The sequence below is a fragment of the Bos grunniens genome, chromosome 7 (assembly GCF_055505025.1).
Source record: "Bos grunniens cultivar Pamir isolate PY7600 chromosome 7, Bosgru_T2T1.0, whole genome shotgun sequence".
Classification (NCBI taxonomy): Eukaryota; Metazoa; Chordata; class Mammalia; order Artiodactyla; family Bovidae; genus Bos; species Bos grunniens.
In genome coordinates, this window is record NC_141171.1 from 40,399,843 (window position 1) to 40,426,462 (window position 26,620).

Consider the following 26,620-nt stretch of genomic DNA (forward strand, 5'->3'; position numbering starts at 1 on the left):
TAATGGCCAAAAAAGATGACCCAGAATGACCTGCTCCTCTAGTCTGTGTCAGGACCAATTGGATTAAAATCACTGCCTATTTTGGGAAACCCTTTCTGCTGTCATTTGAGATGTTCAGTGTCTAAGGGCAGTGGAAGGCTTTTGAAAAAGGAAAGGAATATATACTTCTTTTGTGATTAATATTCATTGTATTATAGTTACAAATGTTAAAGTCTAGTTTTTCTCAAGGTTTTAAATTCAATTAAAAAATATTGTTGTTTTTCTTATAAAGCTAGAAAATGTTGAAACAACTGGAACAATCCCTTTCATTGGTTCTTATGTGAATTAAAGCCACCGAAAGGCATCATTCTGAACATCTAAGCCACTGATGATATTCTCTAAAACATTTTAAATGATAATTACAGACTTTATCTGAACCCTTAATTCACGACGAGGTGAGGGAGGCGCTGGTGAGGTCACACAGCTAGGACCTAGAGCTGATGTTTATTGTTTATTTGAAAATTTCTGAATGAACCTGTGTGTTCATCTTAAAAACTCCGCACTGTTAAAATTCCTACTGTGTTCATTTGCTTGGGAGTCCTCAAACACATAAAATCCTGTGTCCTCCACTCATTTTTCTACCCATCTGCAAACAAAACCAGCAGATGGTGTGGATGCAGTCATCAGAATGCGGGGCCTTGAGGGTATAGCTGTGGCTCCTTAACCTCCAAGGTTGGTTAAGGAGGTCTTGGTTTTTTCCCCCATCCTTAAATCCACCAAATTTATGCCTACTTCAGGGCCTTTGAACCTTCTGCCCCTTCTCCCAAAGTCCATTTCTCCACGATATTTCTAAGGTGGCTCTTTCTTATCTTTCTCAGCTCATTGTCACCTCTTGTGATGTATCTTTCCTGGACTATCTCTCTAATACTGTCCTCTGCCTACCACTCTGTCAGATAACCCTCACTAATTTTCTCACAGTCTGTATCACTCTCTAAGATTCCTTTTCTATCTGCTTATTTGTTTGTTGTTTTAATTGCCTGTTAGAAGGTAAACATCAGGAGGTCAAGTCTTTTTCACTGGCCTGTCTTTTTCACTGCAGTGTAAATGAATGAATGAATGAATGAAGTTTCCCTTTAATGGTGGCACACCATAGGTTTGTTGCAAGAGTGGAAAGAATCAATGTGTGCCCAGCATCTAGAACAGTTTTTAGTCCATGGTAAGGATTCAATTCACAAGGTTTGTAGCTATTAATATTATTTCCTAACACTGAAGTTTTATACAGTAACAGAATAACCAGAGGGAAAGGGAGATGATCAATAGAGTGACTATAGAAGGATATATCATGAGATCTATGAGGAATATAAAGAAATGAGCCAGTGGGGTGGGAACTGGTGAATGTAGAGATAAAACAGAAATGGTGAAAGAGAGAAAAGTGTTGAAGCTGAGTGATGAGTACTTGGGACTTCTTAATACCATTCTGTCTACTTTAAATTTCTTAATAAAAGTTTAAAAAATAAAAGCAAAAAGTAACACAATTACTTTTGAGTGAGAGATTTAGGTAAATAATTTTGTAGAGTATTGATGTTGAGTATATTTGATTGAGGTTTATTTGGGGGAAAAAAAAAAAGGTAAAGATCCAGCAAAGCTACAATTAAATAGAGCTCTTAGTGTATGTTTACATCCTTTAAAGGATTTCCCTAGGGAACCTCAGAAGTGGGGGAGCCAACCTTTGGTCCCATGCATTGTGTCCTGGTACCCATATTTGACTCTTTTATTTTTTACTAAAAAAAAAAAAAAAAAACCTTTCTGAACTTGATTCTTTCAAGAATTCTTCCAAGTGAGGTCCAAAATTATTCTTTATCTAGGAAAAATTAAAGATAGGCCTGAAGTGTGAGTTTCTACCAGGAAACAGTGTGCTTTCAAATTGTCAGGGCAGTGCTGAAAGGATAAAGGGGCCAATTTTAAAGGGGCTTCCACTGACAAGCAGCAACAATTTAAGCATCAAAAAGAGGATAACTTTAGCATTAATTGAAACAAGATGAAACTAATAAAGCTCTCAAGCCATATTGACAAGTTAGCATTAAATGTAACCCAAAAGAAATATGACCCACATGAGACAACTTCCTGTGGAGCTTATTGCCCAGCCCAGCTGCCTCTTTGGTGTTAACTGTGTTGCAGTGGATTTGTTTACTGTCTCCCCAAGGAAGTCAGAGGAGACTCTAAGGTTAGCTGAGGCAGGGACCAAAATCCACCTGGTGAAGAGTGACAGGACTGAGTGATGATCCTGGCCTCCCGGAGTCTTGGGTGGGCTTGGAGGGGATACAGCAAAAGACACTCTGACAGTCCAGAGCCTGGGATGCAGGGACTGTTCTGATTTATCTCAAATCAGTCAGTAAAATATGAGGGGGGGGAAAAAAAGAAATTGAGTGAGCAGGGGAAACTCTGGGAAAATTCTTCCAAGTGGGGTCCAAAATTCTTCACTCTTCTAGGGCTCTAAGTTGTACAGCTGGGCCCTAGCCGTTTTGGTCGGGTTTACATCTGTAAACCAAGCTAACGCATATGAGTGAGTATTTTTTAAAAAGCACTGATAAAGATATGGGCATGATATTGATTTTGTGTCTGTGAAAGTTATGTGAATGCAGGTAACCTAACAAGCTTTGCCATCACGTAGCTAGTTTTGATTATGCATTATCTGCATTTAAGATGTGAAAGTGCTTTCACTGCCAGGGCCTGGGATTTGATTCCTGGCCTGGCAACTAAAATCTCTCAAGCTGCCCAGCACGGCATCCCAACCTTCCACCCCGCCCCCACCTCCGCACAACCAACACCCCCGGCCCCAGCCCCGCCCCAATGCAAAAAACAAAAACAAAAACACCCTGTGAAACTTTATTTAAAAAGAATTTGATTTACCACTTAGATATTTTATCTATTTGACTTTCAAGCTTGACAGAAGTCCTAGGGAAAGAAGTAGTTGCTTTTCGCTCGTGTAAATTGTTGTACAGTCAGGTGTATGAAAGTGTAAACCCCATTTTCCATGCATAGAAGCAGGCTATACTTCTTCAGAAGTCCACACCGTGTGCCTGTCTGCAGACATCTTTCAGGCCGGGAACTCTGGCCTGGGGACTCCAAGTACCGCTGGTCTGCTTCTCTGAAGCCTTCGCTGACGTTTTGCCCTTGACCTCTGGAGCCCGTTTCCTAAACCACCCTTCGAGTCGCATAGGCACGCAGCAGATACGCAGCAAGTGAGGACGGATGAAGAAGGCGGCTGACCGAGACACCTGTGGAGAGGCTGATGTTCTTTTTACTGTTCTATTCTGCCGCTGAAGACGGATGCGTAGGTGCAGGCCGGGAGTGAAACCAGTCAGGATAGAAGAACTCAGACTCGCTCACGGTGGTGTCCCGTAAGGTGAAGGTTGTCGCGCTAATATTCGTCAGCGCTAAGCGGGAACGAGTCACCAGCACATCTCTGGCAGAACCAGGTACTTTCCCGGCTATGCTAACTTGAATTTCTCTCGGTGCCGTTTCATTCCGCATTCTCCGTCCTTTAGCTCCGTCTGCTACTTCCTCTACCCCACATTTAGTCACCTCGTGTGACGTGTCTGTGGCTCAGTGGCCTCACCTGCAGGAGAGGGAGACACCGACAACAGGACCAGTTAACGTGATTGTGATAGATGGTGAGGTTATTACTGCTCTTTCCTGTGAACTCTCTTTCCCAGTCTGACTTCCACTATATGATTCCAACGCACTTTTTGTACTTTCTACTATTTCATTTGTCTTTGAGTGGCATTCCTGCCTTCTGATCTTCTAGGATTTTAAGTTCTGTGAAGGATGGCTCTAATGACAGACCACCTTCTCTTGCGCTACAGACCTAGAGATCCGTAATATACTCGCTTGAAGTGAACTGGTAATAGATTGGAAAAGAGAGCGATAGTATAAAACTGTAAAAGCTAAGCATACTTTTACGCACACACATTCCAGGGACAGATGATAGAACTTGACAAATTGACTAGAAGAAAGTGGTTGTAGCTGGGGAAAATAGAAACATTCTTGTTGTTTCCGCCCGGTTTCGAACCGGGGACCTTTCGCGTGTTAGGCGAACGTGATAACCACTACACTACGGAAACACCTGACGATCACCCCTTTCAAATCCCTTATAGACTATAGTCATTGTCATTGCCCGGGCCCTCCTGGAGCCCTTGGAACAATTCTACTCTAGGACATCGGTCCCCTGGTGGCCCCAGGTAGCAGTGTTTGTCAAACTTGTGGAGCACGACAGGTTGGTAGGTTATGAAATCAGTCAAGTTCAGCAATTTTTAAAAAGGCGTGAATGAAAGCAGCGAGCCTCGCCGAAGGGAAGGTAAAACGTGGATAACCCTTTTCATTATCTGTCTTCTAGGGAGACTGCTGATGCTGGGTAAGATTGCGGGCAGGAGGAGAAAGGGACGACGGAGAATGAGATGGTTGGATGGCATCACCGACTCAATGGACATGAGTTTGGGTAAACTCCGGGAGTTGGTGATGGACAGGGAGGCCTGGCATGCTGCGGTTCCTGGGGTCGCAAAGAGTCGGACACGACTGAGCAACTGAACTGAACTGAGGGGGACTGCCGCCGGGTTTAAATTTTCACATAATTTGTGCTCTATTGATAGTTACACTCTAAAGGATTCAAATACAAAGTACATGAGATTTGAATATATTTTCATCAAAATATATGTTAAATACGAACAAGCAACAAGGAAGTTAATTTTACATATGCTTTCAGAATAACTATTTCTTAGAAATAATATAAAATTATTAAGAATAAAGGGGAGATTGAAACATATCAAGTTTTAAGTCGATGTTACTTAAATAAAGCTGAAATTTTTATTAAATTTTGAAAATGTAGTGAAATCTCTTAAGTACCTTATAAAAATAAAATTCATCAATCCTAGCATTCGATGCCCAGAATTGGGATGAAATTTAATGTATATTATATGTAGTTTACACATATGCAAATTTAAGAGCAGTATGGATGGTTTAAAGTACTGCAAAGTGTTTTTCTGCCACCAGCGCTGGTTGCCAAAGACCAAGGTAACCAGGAATTGGAAAAGAGGCTAGGTTGTACTGAGTGGGGATTCTTAATGTGTGAGTAGAGATTCTGTGACAGGGAAGCCCCTCTCCCCCAGAGCACTGGGCAGGAGACTCTCTTGTCAGAGTCTAGTTCAAGGTTAGCAAGGAGACTGCAAGTGGCTGAATTCATGCACGCGTTACAATTTTCCCTTCCTAAACCATAATTTGACTCTACCCATTTGTCCTTCCTTTTTTTGCACATCTCCACTCCCTTGGCTTCAGTGGGAGTTTTGCTGCTGGGTTTCCATCTAATCGGACTCTTCCACGTACTTGAGGCCATGTCCCTGAGGGTCAAATCTCAGCTCACACTTGACCCACTCTCCTTCCCTGCATCTGTGACTCCAGCTGTGACTGCTCTCCCCAAGCTTCAGAACTTCCTGCCTTGGACATGTCCTTTTAGACATCTCCCAACCTGTCCAAGACTGAACTGACTAAACCTCTCTCCTCCCTTCCCTAACAGCCCCAATCTTCAGTATCTGATCTTGATTATTAACCCATATAAAACAGAAATCCAGGAGACCCCTTTCCTACCCTGAGTACAAACCATACATCCAGCTCCTTTGCCGCTTCTCCGTCTGGCTGCTGCCTTGACCCTGGCGCAAGCCCCTTCCTGTCTGGACTGTGGTTGTGTCCTTCCAGCCCCTCTCCCTGAGGAAGTCTCACTTCCCTCACACCTTCAGCTCTTCATTCCTGAAAGGCTCCAAAATGTACATCAGAGTCTTTCTGCCTCTTCGGCCTTTAAAGAGCAAAGATCCTACCATGCATTAGCCTGATTTCTGAACTGCTGAATGCCAAGAGCCTCATAGGTTACTTACTAGCAGAGGGATCGGAGAAGACAATGGCACCCCACTCCAGTACTCTTGCCCGGAAAATCCCATGGATGGAGGAGCCTGGTGGGCTACAACCCGTGGAGTTGCTAAGAGTCGGACACAACTGAACGACTTCACTTTCACTTTTCACTTTCATGCATTGGACAAGGAAATGGCAACCCACTCCAGTGTTCTTGCCTTGAGAATCCCAGCGACAGGGGAGCCTGGTGGGCTGCTGTCTATGGGGTCGCACAGAGTCCGACACAACTGAAACGACTTAGCAGCAGCAGCAGCAGCAGCAGCAGCAGCAGCAGAGGGATTCCAAACAAGACCTGACCTGAGGGGCTTCTGTGGAATGGGTGGAGAGGAGAGAAAAGCAGAAATTGTAGCAAAAAGCTGGGGAGGGTGTGGCCTTGGCTTGTTGGGAGACAGGGAAGAGAAATGTGTACATTTGGACATTCTCTTAATGAAAAAGTCAGAATCTTTTAATAATGTTTTCCAGTCCCAGTAAAGGCGGTAAAAACAAAAACAAAAACAAAAACAAAAAAACCCTAAAGCAACTTTGCAGATGAATTTGCAAGCCTTTTGCAACACGAAATGCCAAAGTCCAAACTATTTCAACACTGGCTTGTTTAGACCCGTCTATTCCAAGAAAAGATGGTAATAACAGTAACTCCCCAGGGATCTGTGAGTTATGACTGTACTAGGAACTCTACCTGTTTTACCAGCTCTGCCCAATTCCTGTCTTGCACTGTCTTCAGAGGGTGTCATGCTAAACTCTCCCTAACTCTTCCTTTCCATACACTTCTGAGACTGAAGGTGATAACTATCCTTCACTTAGCGAGTTTAATAAACCAGCTTTATATAATCAGCCGACTTCTGTTGTGGTCTGGAATGTATGTGGGGAGACTTCTACAGATGGAAAATAGAAAATGAGATGAATTTACTGGACCGAGGAACAATAAATGGAAAAGAATGAATTCATGTGAAGTTAAGGAAGAAGCTGGTGACAAGACCTGCTGAAGATGTTCATGTTAGGGTCTTTTTAAAAAAGGGCATTTTAGCTGGAGAGGATGTGAAGAAAAGGGAACACTCTTACATTGTTGGTGGGAATATAAACTAGTACAGCCACTATGGAGAACAGTGTGGAGATGCCTTAAAAAACAGGAAACAGAACTGCCATATGACCCAGCAATCCCACTGCTGGGCATACACAATGAGGAAACCATTGAAAGAGATTGAAAGAGACATGTGTACCCCAATGTTCATCAAAGCACTGTTTACAACAGCTAGGACATGGATGCAACCTAGATGTCCGTTGGCAGACAAATAAGGAAGTTGTGGTACATATACACAATGGAATATTACTCAACTATTAAAAAGAATGGATTTGAGTCAGTTCTAATGAGGTGGATGAAACTGGAGCCTATTATACAGATTGAGATAAGTCAGAAAGAAAAGCACCAATACAGTATATTAATGCATATGTATGGAATTTAGAAAGATGGTAACAATGACCTTATGTGCAAGACAGCAAAAGAGACACAGATATAAAGAACAGACTTTTGGACTCCCTCGGAGAAGCCAAGGGTGGGATGACTTGAGAGACTACCACTGAAACATGTATATCACCATATGTGAAATAGATGACCAGTCCAAGTTTGATGCATGAAACAGGGCACTAAAAGACATTGCACTGGGACCACCCAGACGGACGGGATGGGGAGGGATGTGGGAGGGGGGATCCGGTGACTGATTCATGTCAATGTATGGCAAAAACTACAATATTGTAAAGTAATTAGCCTCTAATTAAAATAAATTAATAAAGAAAACAAAAAATAATTTTTTAAAGAACTGTAAAGACCTGTCATAAGCATATCCTCCAACGCTGACCAAATGCCTTTTCCCAGAATAATGTGTTTGATAGGTCATCAGTCTTAGAACTCTATAAATAAAATGTATCATGATTTTAAGATTTAAAAAGGGGGGGTTATTTTAACATTCCTTTACGTGTGGGGGGAATGTGGAGACTAGGATGTGTAGGGCAACATTTCACAAAAGATCGACTCAGTATCAAGCTTAAAGAGAATATATTGAATGTGAGGGCTTCAGACTTCGAAATAGGGCCGTGGCTTTAAGAGCCCGGAATACTAACCTCAAAATCACCTCGTAAAGTGGTCGCTAATCAGGGTGCCCTGTCGCCCGGTACTCAACCTTCACTGTCCCCTTAGAGCTTGGTGCACTCCATCTGTTCTGTAGCCCAGCTTCTGGGCATCATCAGCGGGAAGATGGATCCCAGAAGGGTCTCGGACTGCTGCCCTTACACTGAGATCTCTTTTATTGTCTCATTTTCCAAAATCAATCATCGCCCAACGTGGGGCTCGAACCCACGACCCTGAGATTAAGAGTCTCATGCTCTACCGACTGAGCTAGCCGGGCTACAAGTAGACAAACCCCTTCTATCCCAGGAGACCAAAATCCACAAGCAAGGATGCAGCTCACTACTGCTGCTAAGTCGCTTCAGTCGTGTCCGACTCTGTGCGACCTTGTAGACGGCAGTCCACTAGGCTCCCCTGTCCCTAGGCTTCTCCAGGCAAGAACACTGGAGTGGGTTGCCATTTCCTTCTCCAATGCGTGAAAGTGAAAAGTGAAAGTGAAGTCGCTCAGTCGTGTCTGACTCTTAGCGACCCCATGGACTGCAGGCTACCAGGCTCCTCCATCCATGGGATTTTCCAGGCAAGAGTACTGGAGTGGGGGACCATTGCCTTCTCCGGCAGCTCACTACTAAACAACTACAAAAGTACTATGGAGCTCCTACTGTGCGCCTGGCGAAGGCATCTGAAATCTACACCCTCTCAACGTGGGACAGCTGGCCATGCAGGCTTCCGAGGGGAAGAGCAAGGAGATTAGCTAAGGTGCCAGAACCGAATTTCCACTGGAGCACTTAGGTAGAGTATTGCCTGCTACAGTGCCGCTTCACTGCCTGTCTCCGAGAAACAGAAATACAGGTAAACATAGTCACACACACACGTTTTTGATGTGACGGTCTTCAATCCAGGACGCGAGAGAGGTAATGACTAGAATTGAAAAGTAAAACATGTTTCCGCCCGGTTTCGAACCGGGGACCTTTCGCGTGTGAGGCGAACGTGATAACCACTACACTACGGAAACGCCCACAACAACTCTCTCGCTGATTAGTCCCTGAATCTACACATGGCCCCTACTGGTCAGGATGATACAAGATTCCAAAGGGACATGGGGCTCCGTTTAGGGGCCGTCTGAATCACGTTCAGGTCTGGTGGTCCCATTTATCTGCCACAGTAGCGCTTGCAGCTCCTGGCACGGCCTAGTACATAGTTTATGCACGAAGATTCGTAGTTTTGGCGCGTTCCGACCACCATTTTATAAAGCACATGTCCTTTTGTGGAGTTTCCACAAGAGGCGTGAAGCGCCTCGCGATCAGGGTCAATTCTGCGTGCCCAGTTCTGGCATCGCGCAGCGCCCGACACTCACTAGGGAGTCCCGTAAGTTTCCCTGCTGTTTAAAAAAAATTTTTTTAATTAAGCAAGATCATGTTTTTTAAAAACATCAAGTATTATTTCTATCGCACAAATAATCCATTTGGCTGAGATGCTCCAGGTACCACAGTAGCATCTTTACTGATACCGTTCTACATCCTAGCTAGGATTCTCTCAAGTAAAACCCAATGCCGCAAACCCAGTTTGAGCCCCTGCTCTTACACTGGGACTCCACGAAGACAGACCTCGAAGTATTCTGGGCGTGCAGCACGCGTGGTGCACAGCTCAGAAAGAGTTGAAAGACTCAATAGCACTTTGGGGGTGGGAAACAAAATTATTATTTTTTTCTTTAAGGCAATAAATTGACTTGGTTCAAGTTCAAAAGATACAGAACAACATTTACAGAAAAGTGTCCTAGATAAACTAGTATTCATCCAGAGATAGACAACGATGATAATGATGGATAGCTAAACCTTGTATCTCACTTACTATGTGCTAGGCAATATTATAATAGTTTTGCACGACAGTAATTTAACTAAACCCTCTGAGAACTACCTTTATGAATTAGTACAGGACTATAAAGCTATTACATACATTTAACATCCTATCCCCCTCCCTTCTTTACAATTATACTCTACACATTGTTTAGCACCTTGTTTTTTTCATTTCATTTGTACATTTTGGGGAGGATTCCCTTTTCTACATCTGAAGTGTTCCACTGTGTGAATGTGCATGTCATGATTTGCTACGGTTCCTTTACTGATGGCAGTTAAGAAAGTTCATCCAAACGAAGCGACAGTGACCGATGGTAGTTTCTACAGTGTTTGGAAATGCCAACTACAGCGGGGAGTATGGGAAGGGTCTCCGGTCCCACCTCCACCGTACTTCTACAGACCCCGCCCCCTAGTCAGTCTCGGACCGACTCTCGGAGTCTTCAAACAACAAAGTCCTTCGCCTAGATGGGCCGGAAGTACTTCAGGGTTCTCACCGACACCCGCCCTTCCCATTTCCGGCATCGGCCTTGGGGAGTTCCTGCTGCAGTTCTCCGTGTCCGGTCGGTAGGATGGCGCCGGGCCGATACGGTCATAGCAACGAGAGTAGACGGGTGCCAAGCCCTTCCAAGGTCCCCCGAAATTTATCCCCAGTGGCGGGCGATGGGGGAGGCCGGGCTTTCAGTTTCGTCTGCGTTCCCCACTCCCTCGCATTACAGAGTCGTACGCCTCCGTCCTTCTAGGCCTCCCTCCCTGTTCCTGAGTGCCTGCTAGAGCGTCGCCTCACCGTTTCCTGTCATCTGGGGACCCGGGGCGGGGAAGCGGGGGGAGAAAGGGGCGTAGCGTGACCTAGGAAGGAGCTCGCGATCTTGGATGGTTAGCAGCACCGGAAGTGTTAGGGGAAGCCGGAAGTGAGGGGGCGGAGCCAGGAAGTGAGGAGGGGCGGGGGTTTATGAGGAGGCCAAGGGAGCGTTGGGGCAGATTTGCACTCAGGGCCACCTGAGGGACTTGGCGGTATAGCTCAACTCTGTCCCCTCCCCTTTCAGGGACTCAGTTGTGGTTTGGGAGTAGGGAACTCTGTGTGCAGGGGTGTGTTGTCGGGAGGACATTTCTTTGGCTGCGCTTGAGGCGAGGTGTGGAGGGGCAGGGCTGGGGGTGGGGCTGGGTCGTCAGGGAGTCTGAGAGGGAAGACCCCCCCCCGCCCCCTACCACCCACCACCCGTCTATACTGGCTGACTGGACACTTAAGATGGCTGCCGTTGCCATGGCACCCAACCCTGTGCAGACCCTTCAGGAGGAGGCGGTGTGCGCTATCTGCCTCGATTACTTCACGGACCCCGTGTCCATCGGCTGCGGGCACAACTTCTGCCGAGTGTGTGTAACCCAGTTGTGGGGAGGGGAGGATGAAGAGGATAGAGAAGAGTTAGACCGGGAGGAAGAGGAGGAGGATGCAGAGGAGGAAGAAGTGGAGGCTGTGGGGGCCGGTGGGGGTTGGGACACCCCCATGCGCGATGAAGACTATGAGGGCGACATGGAGGAGGAGGTCGAGGAGGAAGAAGAGGGTGTGTTCTGGACCAGTGGCATGGGCGGATCCAACTGGGACAACATGGACTACGTGTGGGAGGAGGAGGAGGAGGAGGAAGACCTGGACTACTACTTGGGGGACATGGAGGAGGACCTGAGGGGAGAGGAGGAGGAGGACGAGGAGGAAGTGCTGGAGGAGGACGAGGAAGAGGAGCTAGATCCCGTCACCCCACTGCCCCCGCCTCCAACTCCTCGGAGGTGCTTCACCTGCCCTCAGTGCCGCAAGAGCTTTCCGAGGCGGAGCTTCCGGCCCAACCTGCAGCTGGCCAACATGGTCCAGGTGATTCGGCAGATGCACCCAACCGCTGGTCGGGGGAGCCGTGGGAACGAGCAGGGCATTTGTCCCAAACACCAAGAAGCCCTGAAGCTCTTCTGCGAGGTGGATGAAGAGGCCATCTGTGTGGTATGTCGAGAATCCAGGAACCACAAACAGCACAGCGTGGTGCCATTGGAGGAGGTGGTGCAGGAGTACAAGGTGAGAGTAGAAGATGGGAGTTTAGTTGGGGTGGAGAAGAAGTAAGAGGAACTGGGGAAAGGAGATGGTGTCTTTCCCGTTCAGAGAGCCTCGTGTACTGTTGAGCTGATTGTCCTTACCTAAGCACTTACTGGCACCAGGATGATTAGAATGAGAAGGATCCTGGACACAAAGTAGACACAGTGAAGAAGACCAGGGAAGACTGGCTTCCTCAAACGAAATCTGGTGATGTCATATCACTGGACTTTGTCTTTTGGGGAAAAGCCACTGCTGTTTTGCACTTCCACTGTCCCTAAGTTATAGAAATGCAAGTGACAAGCCCTTAGGGCTTTACCACCAGTCTTATTTAACTGTGAATGACTCTTACAACTCTATCCTTGATTAAAACCTCTAGAAATGGAAAGAACTTGCTCAGTCACAAAGTCCTGGCCGTCTCTTTGCGACCCCATAGACTGTAGCCTGCCAGGCTCCTGTGTCCATGGAATTTTCCAGGCAAGAATACTGGAGTGGGTTGCCATTTGCTTCTCTAGGAAAGAGCTTGGGCCTCAAATAATAAAGTGCTCTGAGGAACAGAAGTGTATATTGACTAACTACTAGTATTAGACTCATATGCTCTGCTCTTGTTCTAATGGGTTCCCCACCCACTCCAAGATATGGCTTTGTTTTCCCCTTGAGGAATTTTGTTGGATCTGAATCATTCTGGTGTACTGGCCAGGACTTCTTACCTTTCCTGGGTATTTAGAAAAGAGGGATAGGCTTTTAAGTCAGAAGATCTGGCCCTTAGTCTCTGAATGTCTTTGAACTTTAATTTCTGCAGGATTAAAAGTTAATATTTACTCTACACTTACTATGTACCCCTGCACTGTACTAAGCACTTTTTCATGGACTGTCTCATTTAAAATCGAAAACAACCCCGTGTGTTTGCTGCGGTTTGTATTCCCGTTTTACAGATTGGGAAACGGAAGGGAAACAGAACCAGAGAGATGTAAGTAATATACACACAGGGCCACACAGTTACTAGTAACTACACCCCCCACCCCACCCCGCCTTTCCTGGCCTATACTGTTTATAACATCACCACTATTAGGTGTCTGTTGTTTGATTTTTCTGACATGTGACTTTTCTTCTCGAAGTTTAATTCTAATTTAGTTAGTATCTTTTTGGACACAGGTAAAGGAGATTTGTGTGTGAGATAGCTGGTAGAAATAACATTTACCGAAGGGCCAGATGGTTTGTAGAAGTGGAACCAGGAGGAGAGGGTAGCTTCTTCTGTGTAGTCTGCACAGAGCTTTTCTGTTTCATGGCTTGTGTTTTCATAATCTTCTCCTGATTTGTACAGTAACTTCATTTGGGTTTTATTATCATTACCCCAGTTTTAGAGTAAGATGTCTAGAGCTTCTCAGCTGGAAGTGGTATGTACAGTTAAGACAAACCTACACACCTTATGACAAGTAACTGTTCCTCCCACAGAGTGATTGTCAAACCTGGCTGATTGTTCCAGTTATTAGTGGAGGTTTTCAGAAGTAGAGTGAGCCCTACCATCATTGATTCTGAACCACTGACAGGGAGGGTTATCTTTAGGAAGCCCAGGCTACTATGGAAATCACTGCACTGGTACTACCACCTGCCTTTTGGGCCCTACATTAGGGGACATTGTGAGCTCCTTTTGTCCTTCCCTTTTGTATCCTCTTGGCTTCTAGTTACCTGTACCCATCAGTGTGTAGTCACTTTGTTAACTGGATCCCAGGGTGGCATATCCATGGGGCATTCCATCCCTTCTCCACCCTCTCCTTGCAGAACTCTTCTGAAGAGCTTCTGAAACTGGATTTTAATTTGTGTTAGCCGTAGCTGTTGAATGCCAGCCCAGTAGAGCTCTGCAATTTGAAAAGGCCACTAAACACCAAGTCTGACATTAACTGATCAGTAAATATAAATACATAAGTTTTATTGACTAATTTGAGTCTCTTCTAAATTACAGGGTATTTTACAGGCAGGTAGTTTCTTTTCAGATACATACACTAACTAGCACTAGCTTAGCACAGTGTTGTTTTGTAGAAATATTTCTTTATTGAATAGGTAATAATGCACAAGTGATATAAAGCTTCAAAAAGTTAAAGGTTCTTGAAAATTTCTCTTAAATGGTACTCTATTTGGATTCGTGTATGAATTTTTTGTCCATAATTTAGGAAGAATATTAAATGAGAAATATAAGCATAAATGTTGAATTAATAGAGTTGAAATTATTGACCCTACTGGAAAAAAGTAGAAAATAATAGCAAAAGGCAAATTTTTGTGTTGTTTATGCTATTTTTATGTTATGGATTGTAATTTTATTACGATTTTTTTTTTCAACTCTTTAACCTTGCAATGACTACCTTTTGTGCTCTGGGTCAGGAACCTCTTTAGATCAAGGGTCATTATCAGATTGTCATTGGAAGCTTAGGCCTGGGTAGGGAATTGTAGATAACATTTAGTACTGATCTTTTGCTCTGTGCCAGACATTGTGCTAAGCATCGTGTCCACAAGGTAGATTCTGTTATTCCTTTTTAAGATGAGGTAACTTGAAGCATGGTCACCTGCCTGCATTCAGGTTCAGATCAGAGTCTAGGCTTGAGCTCTTCTAGGCTGTATCACCCCCCAAGGAAAAGGAGGCTGAAAGGCAGAAGTAGTAGAAGGCACAAAAAAGGAAAGGGCACAAAAACCAGGCTTATCCATTCTGGTCTTTAAAGCACAAGATTCTGTTACAAACGATTAGAACACAGAGCTCAAGTGCATTTTCGTTGCACAAGTTAAAACTGTAGGAGGAGAGTGTATTTGTTTTCCATTTAGCAAGTAATTGAGTGGGAGAGAAGCATAGAAATTAAAATAAGTGGGGTCCGTGCTCCCATGAGCCTGTGTGTCCTAGGGACAGAACACATGTAAGTGATTACAGTGCAGGGAAGTATTGTAAAGGTGTATTCATGTTCCTTGGGATCACAGAGGAAGTTGGGGGTGGGAAGCATCAGGGGCATGGACAGGTAGCTGGGTTTTAAAGGAAGAATGCCTTGGGCTAAGTGTAGAAGGCAGTCCCAGACAGAGGGAGTAGCATGGATAAAAGTATGGAATTACGCTCAGGAAAAGACTAGAAGTTTTATGACTAAAACTAAAGATTCTGTGTTTAGGAGGTATAGGAGGGGAGGCTAGAAATGAAGGTGCAATGAGAGCCTCATATATTGCAAGTCATGGAGAACTGTTGAAAGATTTTTAGCATAGGCATAAAATCATCAGAAAAGTATTTAGAGTTGAAAATTATGAGGAAGATTGCTCATGAGGAGGAAGGGACCATATGTAAGAGCATTCATATGGAAAGACTTTGTGCATTGAGGGGCTCAAGCCATGTTCACTCCCAGCTCTTGAGTGTGGTGCTGTGTAGTCATCAGGATCCTAACTTTATTTATTATTTTGACCAGGCCGAGTGGCATGCAGGATCTTATTTCCCTGACCGGGGACTGAACCTGTGCCCTGTGCAGTGGAAGCGCAGAGTCTTAACTGCTGGACTGCCAAGGAAGTCCCAGAATCTTAACTTGCAGACTTTGTACATGAGTTCAGGAGGAGGGTTGAAAGCCTTTGTCATCATCTGAAGAGAAGAAAGGGGAGGAAGGGAATTTGATGCTCATTTAATACCTGTAATGGGTATCAGGCTTTGAGCCCAACCCACTGCAGGGAGAATGGGGGATATGGCCTTTGAGGGCAGGTGCTTCTCCTATCCAAGACCTCTAACTTTCCTTTCTCCATTTCTTTAGGCCAAACTGCAGGGGCATGTGGAACCACTGAGGAAGCACCTGGAGGCTGTGCAGAAGATGAAGGCCAAGGAGGAGAGGCGGGTGACAGAGTTGAAGGTGAGTGAATGTCCTTGACAGGGCTGACTGGTTCTGTGGTTAAACCAGAGCAGGAAAGATGGGCTCTCACAGGTGGTGACTGGATCCTCTGAAGAAGGACAGCCAAGCCCTGGGAGAGAAGTAGACACCTTGGGTGTCTGTGAGGAGAGGTGTCTTAGCAGCTCAAAGAAAGAGTTAGTTGCTCAGTTATGTCCGATTCTGTGATCCCATGAAGTGTAGCCCAACAGACTCCTCTGTCCATGGAATTCTCCAGGCAAGACTACTGCAGTAGGTTGCCATTCCCTTCTCCAGGGGATCTTCATGACCCAGGGGTTTAAACCAGGTCTCCTGCATTGCAGGCAGATTCTTTACCATCTGAGCCACCAGGGAAGCCTTAGCAAATCAAGAGGCATGTTTATTCCTAGGTTCCAAAATGGAATGAAATAGGTTTAGCTTGGAGAGGGCTGGTCCCTGGCTCAAGGTTGCAGAGCATGTTTACCATCCCAGACACTTAACCCTAGACCTGCTGCCCCATACTATCACTCCAGATAGCACAGAGGACAGAAGAGGGCAATGCAAAATTCACATATCAGCTGTCAGAGAAGCTCCAGGCTCCAAGACAGATGTCAGGTGGTGGGCAAGGCATAAGTGAGAGGAACATGAGTGGAGGAATGTCAGCATTGCAGAGACCTATTATCTTCTAGTCTGGTGTTTTTCAGCCTTTTTTCATTATTGCTTACCCCTCCCCATGGAGTATTTTTAAATATTTTCCCCCTAATTCCAGCCCTTTACTCCTGCCTCTTTTTGTAAAGCTGGCAGGCACTGGAATGACCTGGCAATGAGCTTTGGACACCAAGCCAGGGCATCCCTCCTATCTGACATCTTTACCCATCTCTCTAGTGCCTGCCATCCTGGCAGGATGGCTGAGCCTTGCCACTTTCCAGGACCCATGCTCATTCATTGCCACCTATACATTAGGGACTTTGTTGCTGGGCACCTAGTAGGAATCTTGAGTCTGGGAGTCAGGGAGTTTCTTGTTTCTAGCCTGCTGCCCAAATTGAGATTTTTGGGCTCCTGGGGTGCAGCGGTGTCAGGAACTGAGTTTCACTGGGATAGAGAGTGAAACTATTTTCTTCACACACTTGACCAGCCAGGACTTCCCTCCACACTCTGGTCTTTTAACTCTTTTTACATACCCTTAAGAATATCTCCAGCTTATATCTGGGTGAAAAGTGTGCTGATCATCCAGGGTTGCCCGGCCGAGGCAAATGGGGTGGCAATGGGTAGAGGTCTTCTCTCTTTATATATTATTGTTATCTACATAATATTTTTTATTTTGCCTCATGGCCCATAAAGTGTAAAATCTTATCTGACCCTTTATGGAAAATTTACTGACATCTAACCCAGAAGGATTGGGTGACTTTCCCATGGTCATTAGTGGAATAGCCAGGACCCTGATTTTGTATCTTGATTCCTGAATTTTTTATTTCAAAAACTTCTCACCAAGCACCTACTCGGTAGTCGGCACTGTTCCAGGGTCTGAGGACCCTGTGGTAACAGAGCTTACAGAGCAGTGGGGAAAGAGGATTTTAAAAGATACTCCAGTGTAAATATAACCTTTCAAATTGAGGCATATGCCACGAGGAGATATTTATATAAGTAACCCTGATTTAGATCTGGAAGAGAGATAAGACATTTCTCAGGAATATTTAAGCTTAGACTTGAAGAAAGAGTCAAGTAGCCAAGGTGGAGATAAGCATTGCAGGCAGTGGTTGGTGGGTTTGGGACCATTGTGCCAGGAGCATGCTAAAGCCTGCTAAAGCCAGAAGATGGGGAAGGGGTCAGGGGCTCTTTTCCATTCAGAATGTAGGGCTCCTTTGCCTTGGATTGAGGGGCAGCAGTTACCAAATTGGAGGTTTGTTTCTGTGTGTTGAGGTGGTATCCACCATCCCCTTTGCATCATCCCAGAGCCAGATGAAGTCAGAGCTGGCAGCTGTGGCCTCAGAATTTGGGCGGCTGACACGGTTTCTGGCCGAAGAGCAGGCAGGGCTAGAGCGGCGCCTCCGAGAGATGCACGAAGCTCAGCTGGGGCGTGCAGGAGCAGCGGCCAGCCGCCTCTCAGAGCAGGCTGCTCAGCTGAGCCGCCTGCTGGCTGAGGCCCAGGAGCGAAGCCAGCAAGGGGGCCTGCGGCTACTCCAGGTAAGCAATGGCCCCTTCCTTGTCCACCCCCGCCTCCCCCGCCGCCCCAGCCCTGTGTCTGCTGTAAAAGGTGGTGCTTACCAAACACCTGTCCAGAGCTACCTCTCTTCTCATTGGGAGGAACCCACAGTGATTTAACCCGAATTTTTGAGGCTGGAGACAGATTGATTGATACTGAATGTGGTGTGTGATAATTGTACCTAATGAAAAGAATGAAGATTCAGTTTGTAAAAGGATTTTAAGAGTTTGGAAAAGAATTTTTGACATTAACATCTTGAAAAATAGGACCAAGTCATATTGTGAAAATTCTTTTACTGGGGCTGTAAATTCTGTTGGGCTCACAGCAGGATGGGTTAAATTAGGCATAATGAGTCATATGGGTGATTGAAATGGATGCATGCTTATTGAAGGCCTTGTATGTGCTTTCTCACTGTCCAAGTTCAAGTTCTTTCTCTGGCTGGAATCAGATGGGGAGAAGGGAACCATCCCTGTGCAGCTGACTCTCTGTTTCTTTCTCCCTCTCCCTCTTTTTGTTATTCCCAGGACATCAAGGAGACTTTCAATAGGTGTGTTCTCACCCTTTATCCTTTGTGACCCAATGGCATCTGGTTCCCCATCCCTGCATCTCTCGGATATCCCGCTCCTCTCCTTCCTTCCCCAGGACCTGAGTTTCTGCCTCCTGGACCCTCTCCTTCCCCTCAGCTTCTGCTCTTTCCTCTGGGAATATCATGGTCCCACCCCCTGCCCGGTCCCCTTCTCCAGGTGTGAAGAGGTACAGCTGCAGCCCCCAGAGGTCTGGTCCCCTGACCCGTGTCAACCCCATAGCCATGACTTCCTGACAGACGCCATCGTGAGGAAAATGAGCCGGATGTTCTGTCAGGCTGCCCGAGGTAGGGAGGTCACCTGTTCGACCTTCCTTTGCCTTTCCCTTCACAGACCTGAGATTGGGTTCTGAGGGGAAGTTGGGCCCTGGGGGAATGGGTGCTGAAATTGGAGCAGGATAAAGGCAGGCCAATTGGGGCTTCAAGCCGAGAGCAGCTTTTGTTCTAGCCCAGGTGGGTGATGGGGAGTAAAAGCCAGGACCAGAGGGAAAACCTGTCTGGTGTCCTGAAAACAGAGTGGGGAAAAGAAGTGGAGTCCCTAGGAACTTGAGCCCAGACTCTGTCGGGGCAGGGAGCTGAAGTCAGTTGGATGGTGGGGAGGGCGAGAGGTGAAGGGGAAAGCAGGAAAGGCCAAACTTTGGAGTTAGCCACCAACAGTCATTCCAGCCCTGGCGTATTTGTCCTCCCTCCTCCCAAGTGGACCTGACGCTGGACCCTGACACGGCTCACCCGGCTCTGATGCTGTCTCCCGACCGCCGGGCGGTCCGCCTGGCAGAGAGGCGGCAGGAGGTTGCTGACCATTCCAAGCGCTTCTCGGCCGACTGCTGCGTGCTGGGGGCCCAGGGCTTCCGCTCTGGCCGGCACTACTGGGAGGTAGAGGTGGGTGGGCGTCGGGGTTGGGCGGTGGGTGCTGCCCGTGAATCAACCCATCATAAGGAGAAGGTGGGCTCTGGGGGGTCCTCTGTGGGCAGTGGGGATGCCAGCTCCTCTCGCCATCACCACCGCCGCCGCCGCCTCCACCTGCCCCAGCAGCCCCTGCTCCAGCGGGAAGTGTGGTGTGTGGGCACCAATGGCAAACGCTACCAGGCACAAAGCTCAACGGAGCAGACACTGCTGAGCCCAAGTGAGAAACCACGGCGGTTTGGCGTGTACCTGGACTATGAGGCTGGGCGCCTGGGCTTCTACAATGCAGAGACTCTGGCTCATGTGCACACCTTTTCGGCTGCCTTCTTGGGCGAGCGTGTCTTCCCTTTCTTCCGGGTGCTCTCCAAGGGCACCCGCATCAAGCTCTGCCCTTGATCAGCCTGCCACCCGCATGGGCCCCTCTGGTTAGCACTAGGGGGGCGGGTGGTGGTGGAAGGTGGCCCATAAGTTTGGGGGCTAAAATGCTCCCGTTCCTGCGTTGCTTCATGCTCCTCCTCTGACCCCAGGCCCCTGCTTCTATTTCTAGGAGTCTAATAAACTCTCCTAGCCTCCAGCTCAGCTTTCTCTCACCTACTGGGTCTGTTCAACAGGTCTGCATGGGTCCCTGATGACAACAGCTGCCTGGTGTTCCCTTCCTGTCTGCCCAGGGATCTGAGTTTTTGAGTAGGGGATAAAGGGAGGTTGTAATCTCATTACTAAACTTCCCTTTCCCCATTTCCTGTTCAACATTCATGTCAGTTCTGAGGCTGGAGGATTTGGGCAAGACTCATGACAGCCCTCATTCCATTTTCTGATGCAAATTTTAGCTAAGGGATTTGGAAGCTTTTTTGGGGGAGGCAGGCTGGGAAAAGGGTAGAGCTGGATAATCAACAGTCTACTCTCTGGGGGAAGTAGGAAGGATTCTAATTTTCCTTCCATCCCCAATTTCTACCTCCATAGACTGGCCAGAATTTAGCTTCAGTGAGATCTGGAATGGTCGACATGATGGAAACTACATACATCATCCAATTATTTCTTCCCCCTTCCTTTTTCAGCACTAATCTAGGAGCAAGGCTCCTCCCCCACCCCAATCCCTCAGGTCTTTTCACCACCAGGCTCCTTTCATTTTCTGTAAAATCCCCTTGTCAGTTTCCAGCCTCTTTTCATGTGCTTATTTCCCTCCATTTGGTGAGCCCTGGAGGGGAGCCTTGGGACGGATTTGAATCCCTAGGAGAGCCTTGGGCAGAATCTATTTTTCTAGTAACCCTTTGCCTTCTGTCACTGATCAGCTTTTGTCCTCTGCTTTGATGGCTGAGGTCAATTTTATGCTCCTGGGAGAAAGGAAGATGGGTTGTGTTGTGAAAATAAAAACTATTTGCTGCTTTTGTGGAGTCCATTCCTTTAGAAGAGTAAGGTGTTGCTAGTGGTAAACAATCTGCCTGCCAATGCAAAAGAAGCAAGAGATGTGGGTTCAGTCCCTGGGTGGGGAAGATCCCCTGGAGAAGAAAATGACAACCCAGCGACAGAGGAGCCTGGGGGGCTATAGTCCATAGGGGTTGGAAACCAGAGTTGGACATGACTTGAGTGTGCATACACACACAAAGGAGATGCCACAGAATGGAGGAGTGCTTAATTAGATCTTCTTTGTTTCAACAGAGCGAGGTATAAATCCTACCACCCTCCATCTGGGTCCTCTGCCTAGCTTGTTATTGGCAGGCTCCTCAGGTCTACTTCAAGATCATCTGCCACTTCTTTTCTACCACTGCTTAAGACTTTGGTTTTCCTAATAATCTCCATACTGTGGCCCTCATGCCCAAGACTCAGGCACACTACATCTCCAATCTTTTAATGTATTGTATCTAGTTGGAAGTCAAAGAAGTCTCGTTGCCATTATGAGTTGGACGGTATATATACAGGAGACCTCTATGTGCCACACATCTGTCATTTAGCTGCCACCTGAGGAAAAGCCACCATCTCCATATCATCTACACCTAATTTTAAATATCTATGTAAGATGAGTACAAAGGAGTCCTTGCCTTAAAGGACCAGAACAAAACCTTTTTAATCAAAGCCCCGGTTTGATGCAGACTAAGCTAACGTGATGAGTCCCAAGAAGTTTTCAGAGAAAGACACTCACTATAGAAAGTCAGAAAACCATTTTTTTTTAATTTTTAAAGCTCTGCCGTGTTTGTTCCTAGCGGGTGCCGATGGTTACCTGCCACACTCGCACCAGGTTGTCCGTGTAGCCAGCAAACAGTGTCTGCAAGGGAGAAATGACAACATTAAGTTAGAGCCATGCAATTCTACAGTCCTGTTAGTGCAACAAAGATGACCCTTGTTTTAAGATGTCCACTCTTCTACTATTCACAGGTGATTGTGTATTCCTAGAGGAAGCAACAGCTGGTCGTAAGGATTCACTTGATCAGTTGTAAACTGATAAAGTTAATCAAGGTTTTAACTGAAGACAGGTAATCACTGTTCCTCCACAATTTTCCTACTGACATTAACACATGAAGGCTGATCTGTGTTCACTGGCACAGTTATCCAAGTCCCGCCAAAGGCAATCACCTATGTCACTAATTTTGTAACTGGCTGAAGCGCAGAAAGGTTAAAAGCTGAATCACCAGAGGATAGATCCACTTACCTGGCCATCAGCAGACCAGGCCAGAGAGGTACACTGGGGAGGCTCTGCCTTACTGCTGGTACTGATAACTTCTTGCTTCAGTTCATCTACAATGATCTTGCCCTCCAAGTCCTGGGGAAGGGGAAAAACCAGGATAGACACGTCCCCTCTCAAACGCCCCTTTAATTGTAATTCAGTAATTCTCAGCAGAGAATTACTTTCTGCCTCTTTGGGGACCCTTGGCAATGCCTAGAGGCATTTTTATTTTTCACTAGTTTGCTACAGGCATCTTGTGGGGAGTAGAGCCTGGGATGCTATTAAACATCCTAAATAATGCACAAGACTGCCTCCCCTCCAACAATGGATTACCCAGACCCAAGTGTCAACTGCACTGACGTTGAGTACATCACTACAATTGGTCTTCCTTTTTTTCCCCCCAATCCCAAGAAGTTATAATTCATCCTTCTTGGGTATCCATTGATAGCATGATGGTTCTGGAGTTGTTTAGGAAGTTCAAATCCCAGCAGCGAGTCAGAAGACACACTGAAAATTTACAACATTGCCAAGGCTTGCACAGCCAGATATCTAGCCTCAATTGCAGCCCACACTCACCCAGATCTTGATGCTAGGACCCGTGGCAGCACAGAGCCAGTAGCGGTTAGGACTGAAGCACAGGGCGTTGATGATGTCCCCACCATCTAGTGTGTAAAGGTGCTTGCCTTCATTGAGGTCCCACAACATAGCCTGCCCATCCTGGGTGACAGGAGAAAACCAATCAGAGAAATATGACTTCTTCCACATATTAATCCCACCCATCTTGCCTTCTGATGGGACCTTTATTCTTAACTGTTTACTGCAGTATCCTGTCTTTATAAAATTAATTTCACAAGTATCACCAGTTATCTTTTTATGTAAGAGATGACACTTCACCAACCCTACAAGAACCTGACTTCAAAATGCATCACTGTAAACTCCAAAAGCACAGGTTCTAATCTCATCAACAGCTTTAAGAAACCAGCCTCACATAAGACAATCTCTTAATGCCTTAACTCATTTTCAAAATGTTTCTCCCCTGGACTGCTATCCCATTATCTTAAGTATCCAATTGTTCCCATTGATTAGGGGACTCCTGTGTCTATGAATCACCTTGCCTCCAGAAGCACAGAGGGATCCATCTGGAGAGACGGTCACAGTGTTCAGGTAGCCTGTGTGGCCGATGTGATTGGTCTTCAGCTTACAATTTGCCAAGTTCCATACCTAAAATTGGGTCAAAGGTGAAGAACCTGGGCTCTGGATCTATCAAGGTCAAAAGGGTTCAGGTCAAGAAAAGGCATGGCATCATGCTTAAAAGGCATCCCTGGATAGGACAGCCAATTTCCATTCTGTCATTGACAAAAAAGTTCAAGAATTATTTATCTTGGCCACTTAGGGAAAAAAATGCTTTCCGTGTTGCCACCTTACCAGGGACTCTGGGCTCCCAATTAGCTACTTTAGACCAAATATCAAAAATTAAAGGCCTGTACTGAGAAAGTATCAGGAGGAAAATGGTCAGTTAAGGGACAAGTTGGTCAGTTAAGCATTCGAAGTTGATTATGACCAACTGGGAGGCAGTGGGAACACATTCTGGTTGGTAAAGGCCTCACACCCTGGCTCCAAGCTCACCTTGACCAGCTTGTCCCAGCCACAGGAAACAATAATGGGATTGCTGCTGTTGGGCGAGAAGCGGACACAAGACACCCACTCTGAATGGCTTTCATCCTGCAGAGGATGGAAAGGAAATAAGGAGAAATTGTCTTGTCTCATGAAACTCCAGACCCCACACTTCCCCCTCAGTTATGTGGGCTATATATTCAGTATGTTGACAACCTATATTCACACTTCAGAACCCAAACCTTTAAGATAAGATAGAATCCCTTTAGGTTCCAGATGAGGCTTGAAATCACCATATAAAAGCATCAGTTAAGAAGGATAGGGGGAAATGTTCAACATATGCTCCCTGCATGTGCCTTTACTTTACCTGGACAGTATACTTGCATACACCCAGAGTATTCCATAGTTTGATGGTTTTGTCTCGGGAGCCAGAGACAATTTGCCGGTTGTCAGAAGAGAAGGCCACACTCAGCACATCTTTGGTATGGCCTACAAATCGGCGAGTGGTGGTGCCCCTGAGAGGGAGGACTTGGTTACTCTCTAGACAGACTCTGCAAACATTCTTCCACAGTCAGACTGCTTCCCTAGCCCAGTTCCTCACCCAATGGAGCTGCGTTACCCACACAACCCTGGATATGACTTTGATAAACGGCAAGCCCTTGGCTGAGAATATGCCAGAGAATCCCTTCAGAATTGCAGGACATGTCCTCACTCCCATGTGGGGATTGGCTGACAATGTCATCTGTCATCACCAGGATCCTCCATTATGCCTGACCACCCAAGACCGAGCTCCCAATATACAGCATGTTCAAACATGTTGCCCACTCCCAAATACAACATCTGATAAAACTGCTATAACAGACCATTCTTCAGCAATTCTGCGTCTCTAATTAAAAGCAACGGGGAGGGAGGCGGAACAACCACAAATATCTTCTCCAGGTACTCTGCCTTACAGTTCCCACTCAAGTACCAAATCACTACCCTGGGAAACCTGATGGTATCTACCTGCTTTCTACCCAGCTTCCCCCCAGTGCCCCAGAGCAGCTACTTGCGTTGTGAGATCCCAAAGGCGAAGGGTTCCATCCCAGGAGCCTGAGAGGGCAAATTGGCCATCTGAGGAAATGACCACATCACTAACAAAGTGGGAGTGACCCCGAAGAGCACGCTGTGGGATACCATAGTTGGTCTCATCTCTGGTCAGCTTCCACATAATGATGGTCTTATCTAAGGGGAGGTAAAACGAAAAAGAAGACCCAGTGAAAAAACCCCACGGCTCACCATCTGACCTTCTGGATCATAAATCAAGGGCATTTAGGGGTAGGGAAACTACCTAAAGGCTGAGAAAGTAGTTTTTAGCCAAGTCCAAGTAACTCTAGTGAAGAGTCAAGCAGAGCTAAGTTGCACCCTCAGAATTTAACTCAGGTGTGTGAAACCTTACCAGGTTATGGATGCCCCTTTCGGAAATCCAAAACGATTCCACATCTATTTACTGGGCTTCCCTAAGTGGCTCAGATAGTAAAGCATCTGCCTGCAATGCGGGAGACCTGGGTTCAATCCCTGGGTCAGGAAGATCTCCTGGAGAAGGAAATGGCAACCCACTCCAGTACCCTTGCCTGGGAAAATCCCATGGACGGAGAAGCCTGGTAGGCTACAGTCCATGGGGCTGCAAAGAGTCGGACACGACTTAGCGACTTCACTTCCACAATGCATGCGCACAGCAGGCTGGATATGGAAGAGTAGCTGTGGGCCTCCTGAGACTACTGCTAGGGGATGCAAGAAATACCTGCAATAGAAAATTCACTTTAGACGCTAAGGATTGGATGCTTTCACTGCAATGTGTTCCACTGAACAAACTTTCCTAGTAAGTGCCATACATGATGGTAGCCTCAGATGAACTATTTTTAAATAGCGTGAATGCAAAAAGCAATCGACAAGAAGTCTCCAAATGCAGTCAGGCACAGAGAGAATGAGAAGAAAAAAAAAGCGGGGGTGGGGGGGGGGGGCTGGAGAAAGGGCTGCCCTGAAGTAGCCGAGAGACTAGATACGAGGTCCGCCTTGAAGTTCACTTTTTAATGAGCAGAGGGTCCGGGCAGCAGCTCAGAAACAGCCTCTGGGTTTCAGCATAGGCACTCAGATGGCATGTTGGGATCATCACCGCGCCACCCGACCCGAAGGCTCCTGGGCTCACAGTTACATACACGGGTTTGAGAGGTAGAGATTAAAAAGGCCGCAGCCCTGCAACCCTCCCGGCAGCCAGCTGTTTCGGAGCTCGCAAAGTCGGGGACGCCTCATGGGTTTATCCGCAATGAGGCCTAGGCACAGGTCAATTCACAGCCCACCTCGCGGCCCACAGGCCCAACCACGTGACGCGCGCCAACGACCCCTGCCCCTTAATCCAGCACCTCAGCCCGTACCTCGAGAGGCGGACAATATCATGTCCGGGAACTGGGGAGTGGTAGCGATCTGGGTCACCCAGCCGTTGTGGCCCTTGAGGGTGCCACGAAGGGTCATCTGTTCAGTCATGGCGACGGAGAATGCGGGTGTCGCCGCAGCGACAAGGATGGAACTGGATAACTCAGAGAGGCGACCCGCGCACCCGCTTCCACCGCGGCCCTGCAGAGGAAAAGAGCGAGCCGCCCACGCCGGAACCGGAAATACCCGCCCTCCCGAACAAAATGGCGCCCTCCCATAATTCACTTCTGCTCAAGATGGCAGCCCCATGTAGTTCAAAGGGAGAAATAAAAGACTTTTTGTCCAGACCGTCGTACAACGTAATTTGGTAGCACCGTACAAATTCCCTTATTAAACCAACATGCCTGAG

At 46.7% G+C, this 26,620-nt stretch overlaps 2 protein-coding genes, 2 long non-coding RNA genes and 5 other non-coding genes across 12 annotated transcripts; 2 read left to right on the forward strand and 7 right to left on the reverse strand.

The window, feature by feature from the left end:
• Positions 1-2,851: 2,851 nt before the first annotated feature.
• Positions 2,852-10,757, reverse strand: LOC147369152 (uncharacterized). The gene is made up of 2 exons (XR_015167299.1): positions 10,404-10,757; positions 2,852-3,598 (listed from the first exon to the last, which is right to left on the reverse strand). It is a non-coding gene; the product is annotated as an uncharacterized LOC147369152 (long non-coding RNA).
• LOC147369153 (uncharacterized) lies at positions 2,983-4,859 on the forward strand. The gene is made up of 2 exons (XR_015167297.1): positions 2,983-3,458; positions 4,376-4,859. It is a non-coding gene; the product is annotated as an uncharacterized LOC147369153 (long non-coding RNA).
• TRNAV-AAC (transfer RNA valine (anticodon AAC)) lies at positions 4,031-4,103 on the reverse strand. Its single transcript has one exon. It is a non-coding gene; the product is annotated as a tRNA-Val (tRNA).
• Positions 8,264-8,336, reverse strand: TRNAK-CUU (transfer RNA lysine (anticodon CUU)). The gene has a single exon. It is a non-coding gene; the product is annotated as a tRNA-Lys (tRNA).
• On the reverse strand, positions 8,996-9,068 carry TRNAV-CAC (transfer RNA valine (anticodon CAC)). The gene has a single exon. It is a non-coding gene; the product is annotated as a tRNA-Val (tRNA).
• TRIM41 (tripartite motif containing 41) lies at positions 10,408-20,911 on the forward strand. 4 transcript variants are annotated; one of them, XM_086411048.1, is made up of 6 exons: positions 10,408-11,965; positions 15,748-15,843; positions 17,758-18,021; positions 18,565-18,587; positions 18,784-18,911; positions 19,321-20,911. In XM_086411048.1, the coding sequence occupies exons 1-6, from the start codon at positions 11,156-11,158 to the stop codon at positions 19,920-19,922; spliced, it is 1,923 nt and encodes a 640-aa protein (XP_086267174.1). In that variant the 5' UTR covers positions 10,408-11,155; the 3' UTR covers positions 19,923-20,911. The 4 variants fall into 4 exon arrangements, 2 of the variants coding, with proteins under 2 accessions (XP_086267174.1, XP_086267175.1); XM_086411049.1 differs by having other exon boundaries at positions 17,791-18,021; XR_015167275.1 differs by lacking the exon at positions 18,565-18,587.
• Positions 20,912-21,672: 761 nt separating this feature from the next.
• Positions 21,673-26,429, reverse strand: RACK1 (receptor for activated C kinase 1). Its single transcript, XM_086411106.1, has 8 exons — positions 26,214-26,429; positions 24,852-25,023; positions 24,167-24,314; positions 23,812-23,907; positions 23,296-23,406; positions 22,762-22,902; positions 22,171-22,281; positions 21,673-21,786 (listed from the first exon to the last, which is right to left on the reverse strand). Exons 1-8 carry the CDS (start codon positions 26,320-26,322, stop codon positions 21,721-21,723), a joined length of 954 nt encoding a protein of 317 aa, XP_086267232.1. The 5' UTR covers positions 26,323-26,429; the 3' UTR covers positions 21,673-21,720.
• LOC147369159 (small nucleolar RNA SNORD96 family) lies at positions 24,480-24,558 on the reverse strand. Its single transcript, XR_015168679.1, has one exon. It is a non-coding gene; the product is annotated as a small nucleolar RNA SNORD96 family (small nucleolar RNA).
• Positions 25,893-25,960, reverse strand: LOC147369160 (small nucleolar RNA SNORD95). Its single transcript, XR_015168686.1, has one exon. It is a non-coding gene; the product is annotated as a small nucleolar RNA SNORD95 (small nucleolar RNA).
• Positions 26,430-26,620: the final 191 nt, after the last annotated feature.

Bases quoted from the DNA above. Each gene is read 5' to 3' on its own strand.
- TRIM41 (XM_086411048.1), top strand. From the start codon at position 11,156: ATGGCTGCCGTTGCCATGGCACCCAACCCTGTGCAGACCCTTCAGGAG. The intron at 11,966-15,747 runs GTGAGAGTAGAA...CCATTTCTTTAG, and splicing joins AGGTGGTGCAGGAGTACAAG to GCCAAACTGCAGGGGCATGT. The intron at 18,022-18,564 runs GTAAGCAATGGC...TGTTATTCCCAG, and splicing joins GGGGCCTGCGGCTACTCCAG to GACATCAAGGAGACTTTCAA.
- RACK1 (XM_086411106.1), bottom strand. From the start codon at position 26,322: ATGACTGAACAGATGACCCTTCGTGGCACCCTCAAGGGCCACAACGGC. The intron at 22,282-22,761 runs GTGAGTGTGGGC...CCCCTTCCCCAG, and splicing joins GTCCTAGCATCAAGATCTGG to GACTTGGAGGGCAAGATCAT. The intron at 21,787-22,170 runs GTAAGTGGATCT...TCTCCCTTGCAG, and splicing joins CCTGGTCTGCTGATGGCCAG to ACACTGTTTGCTGGCTACAC.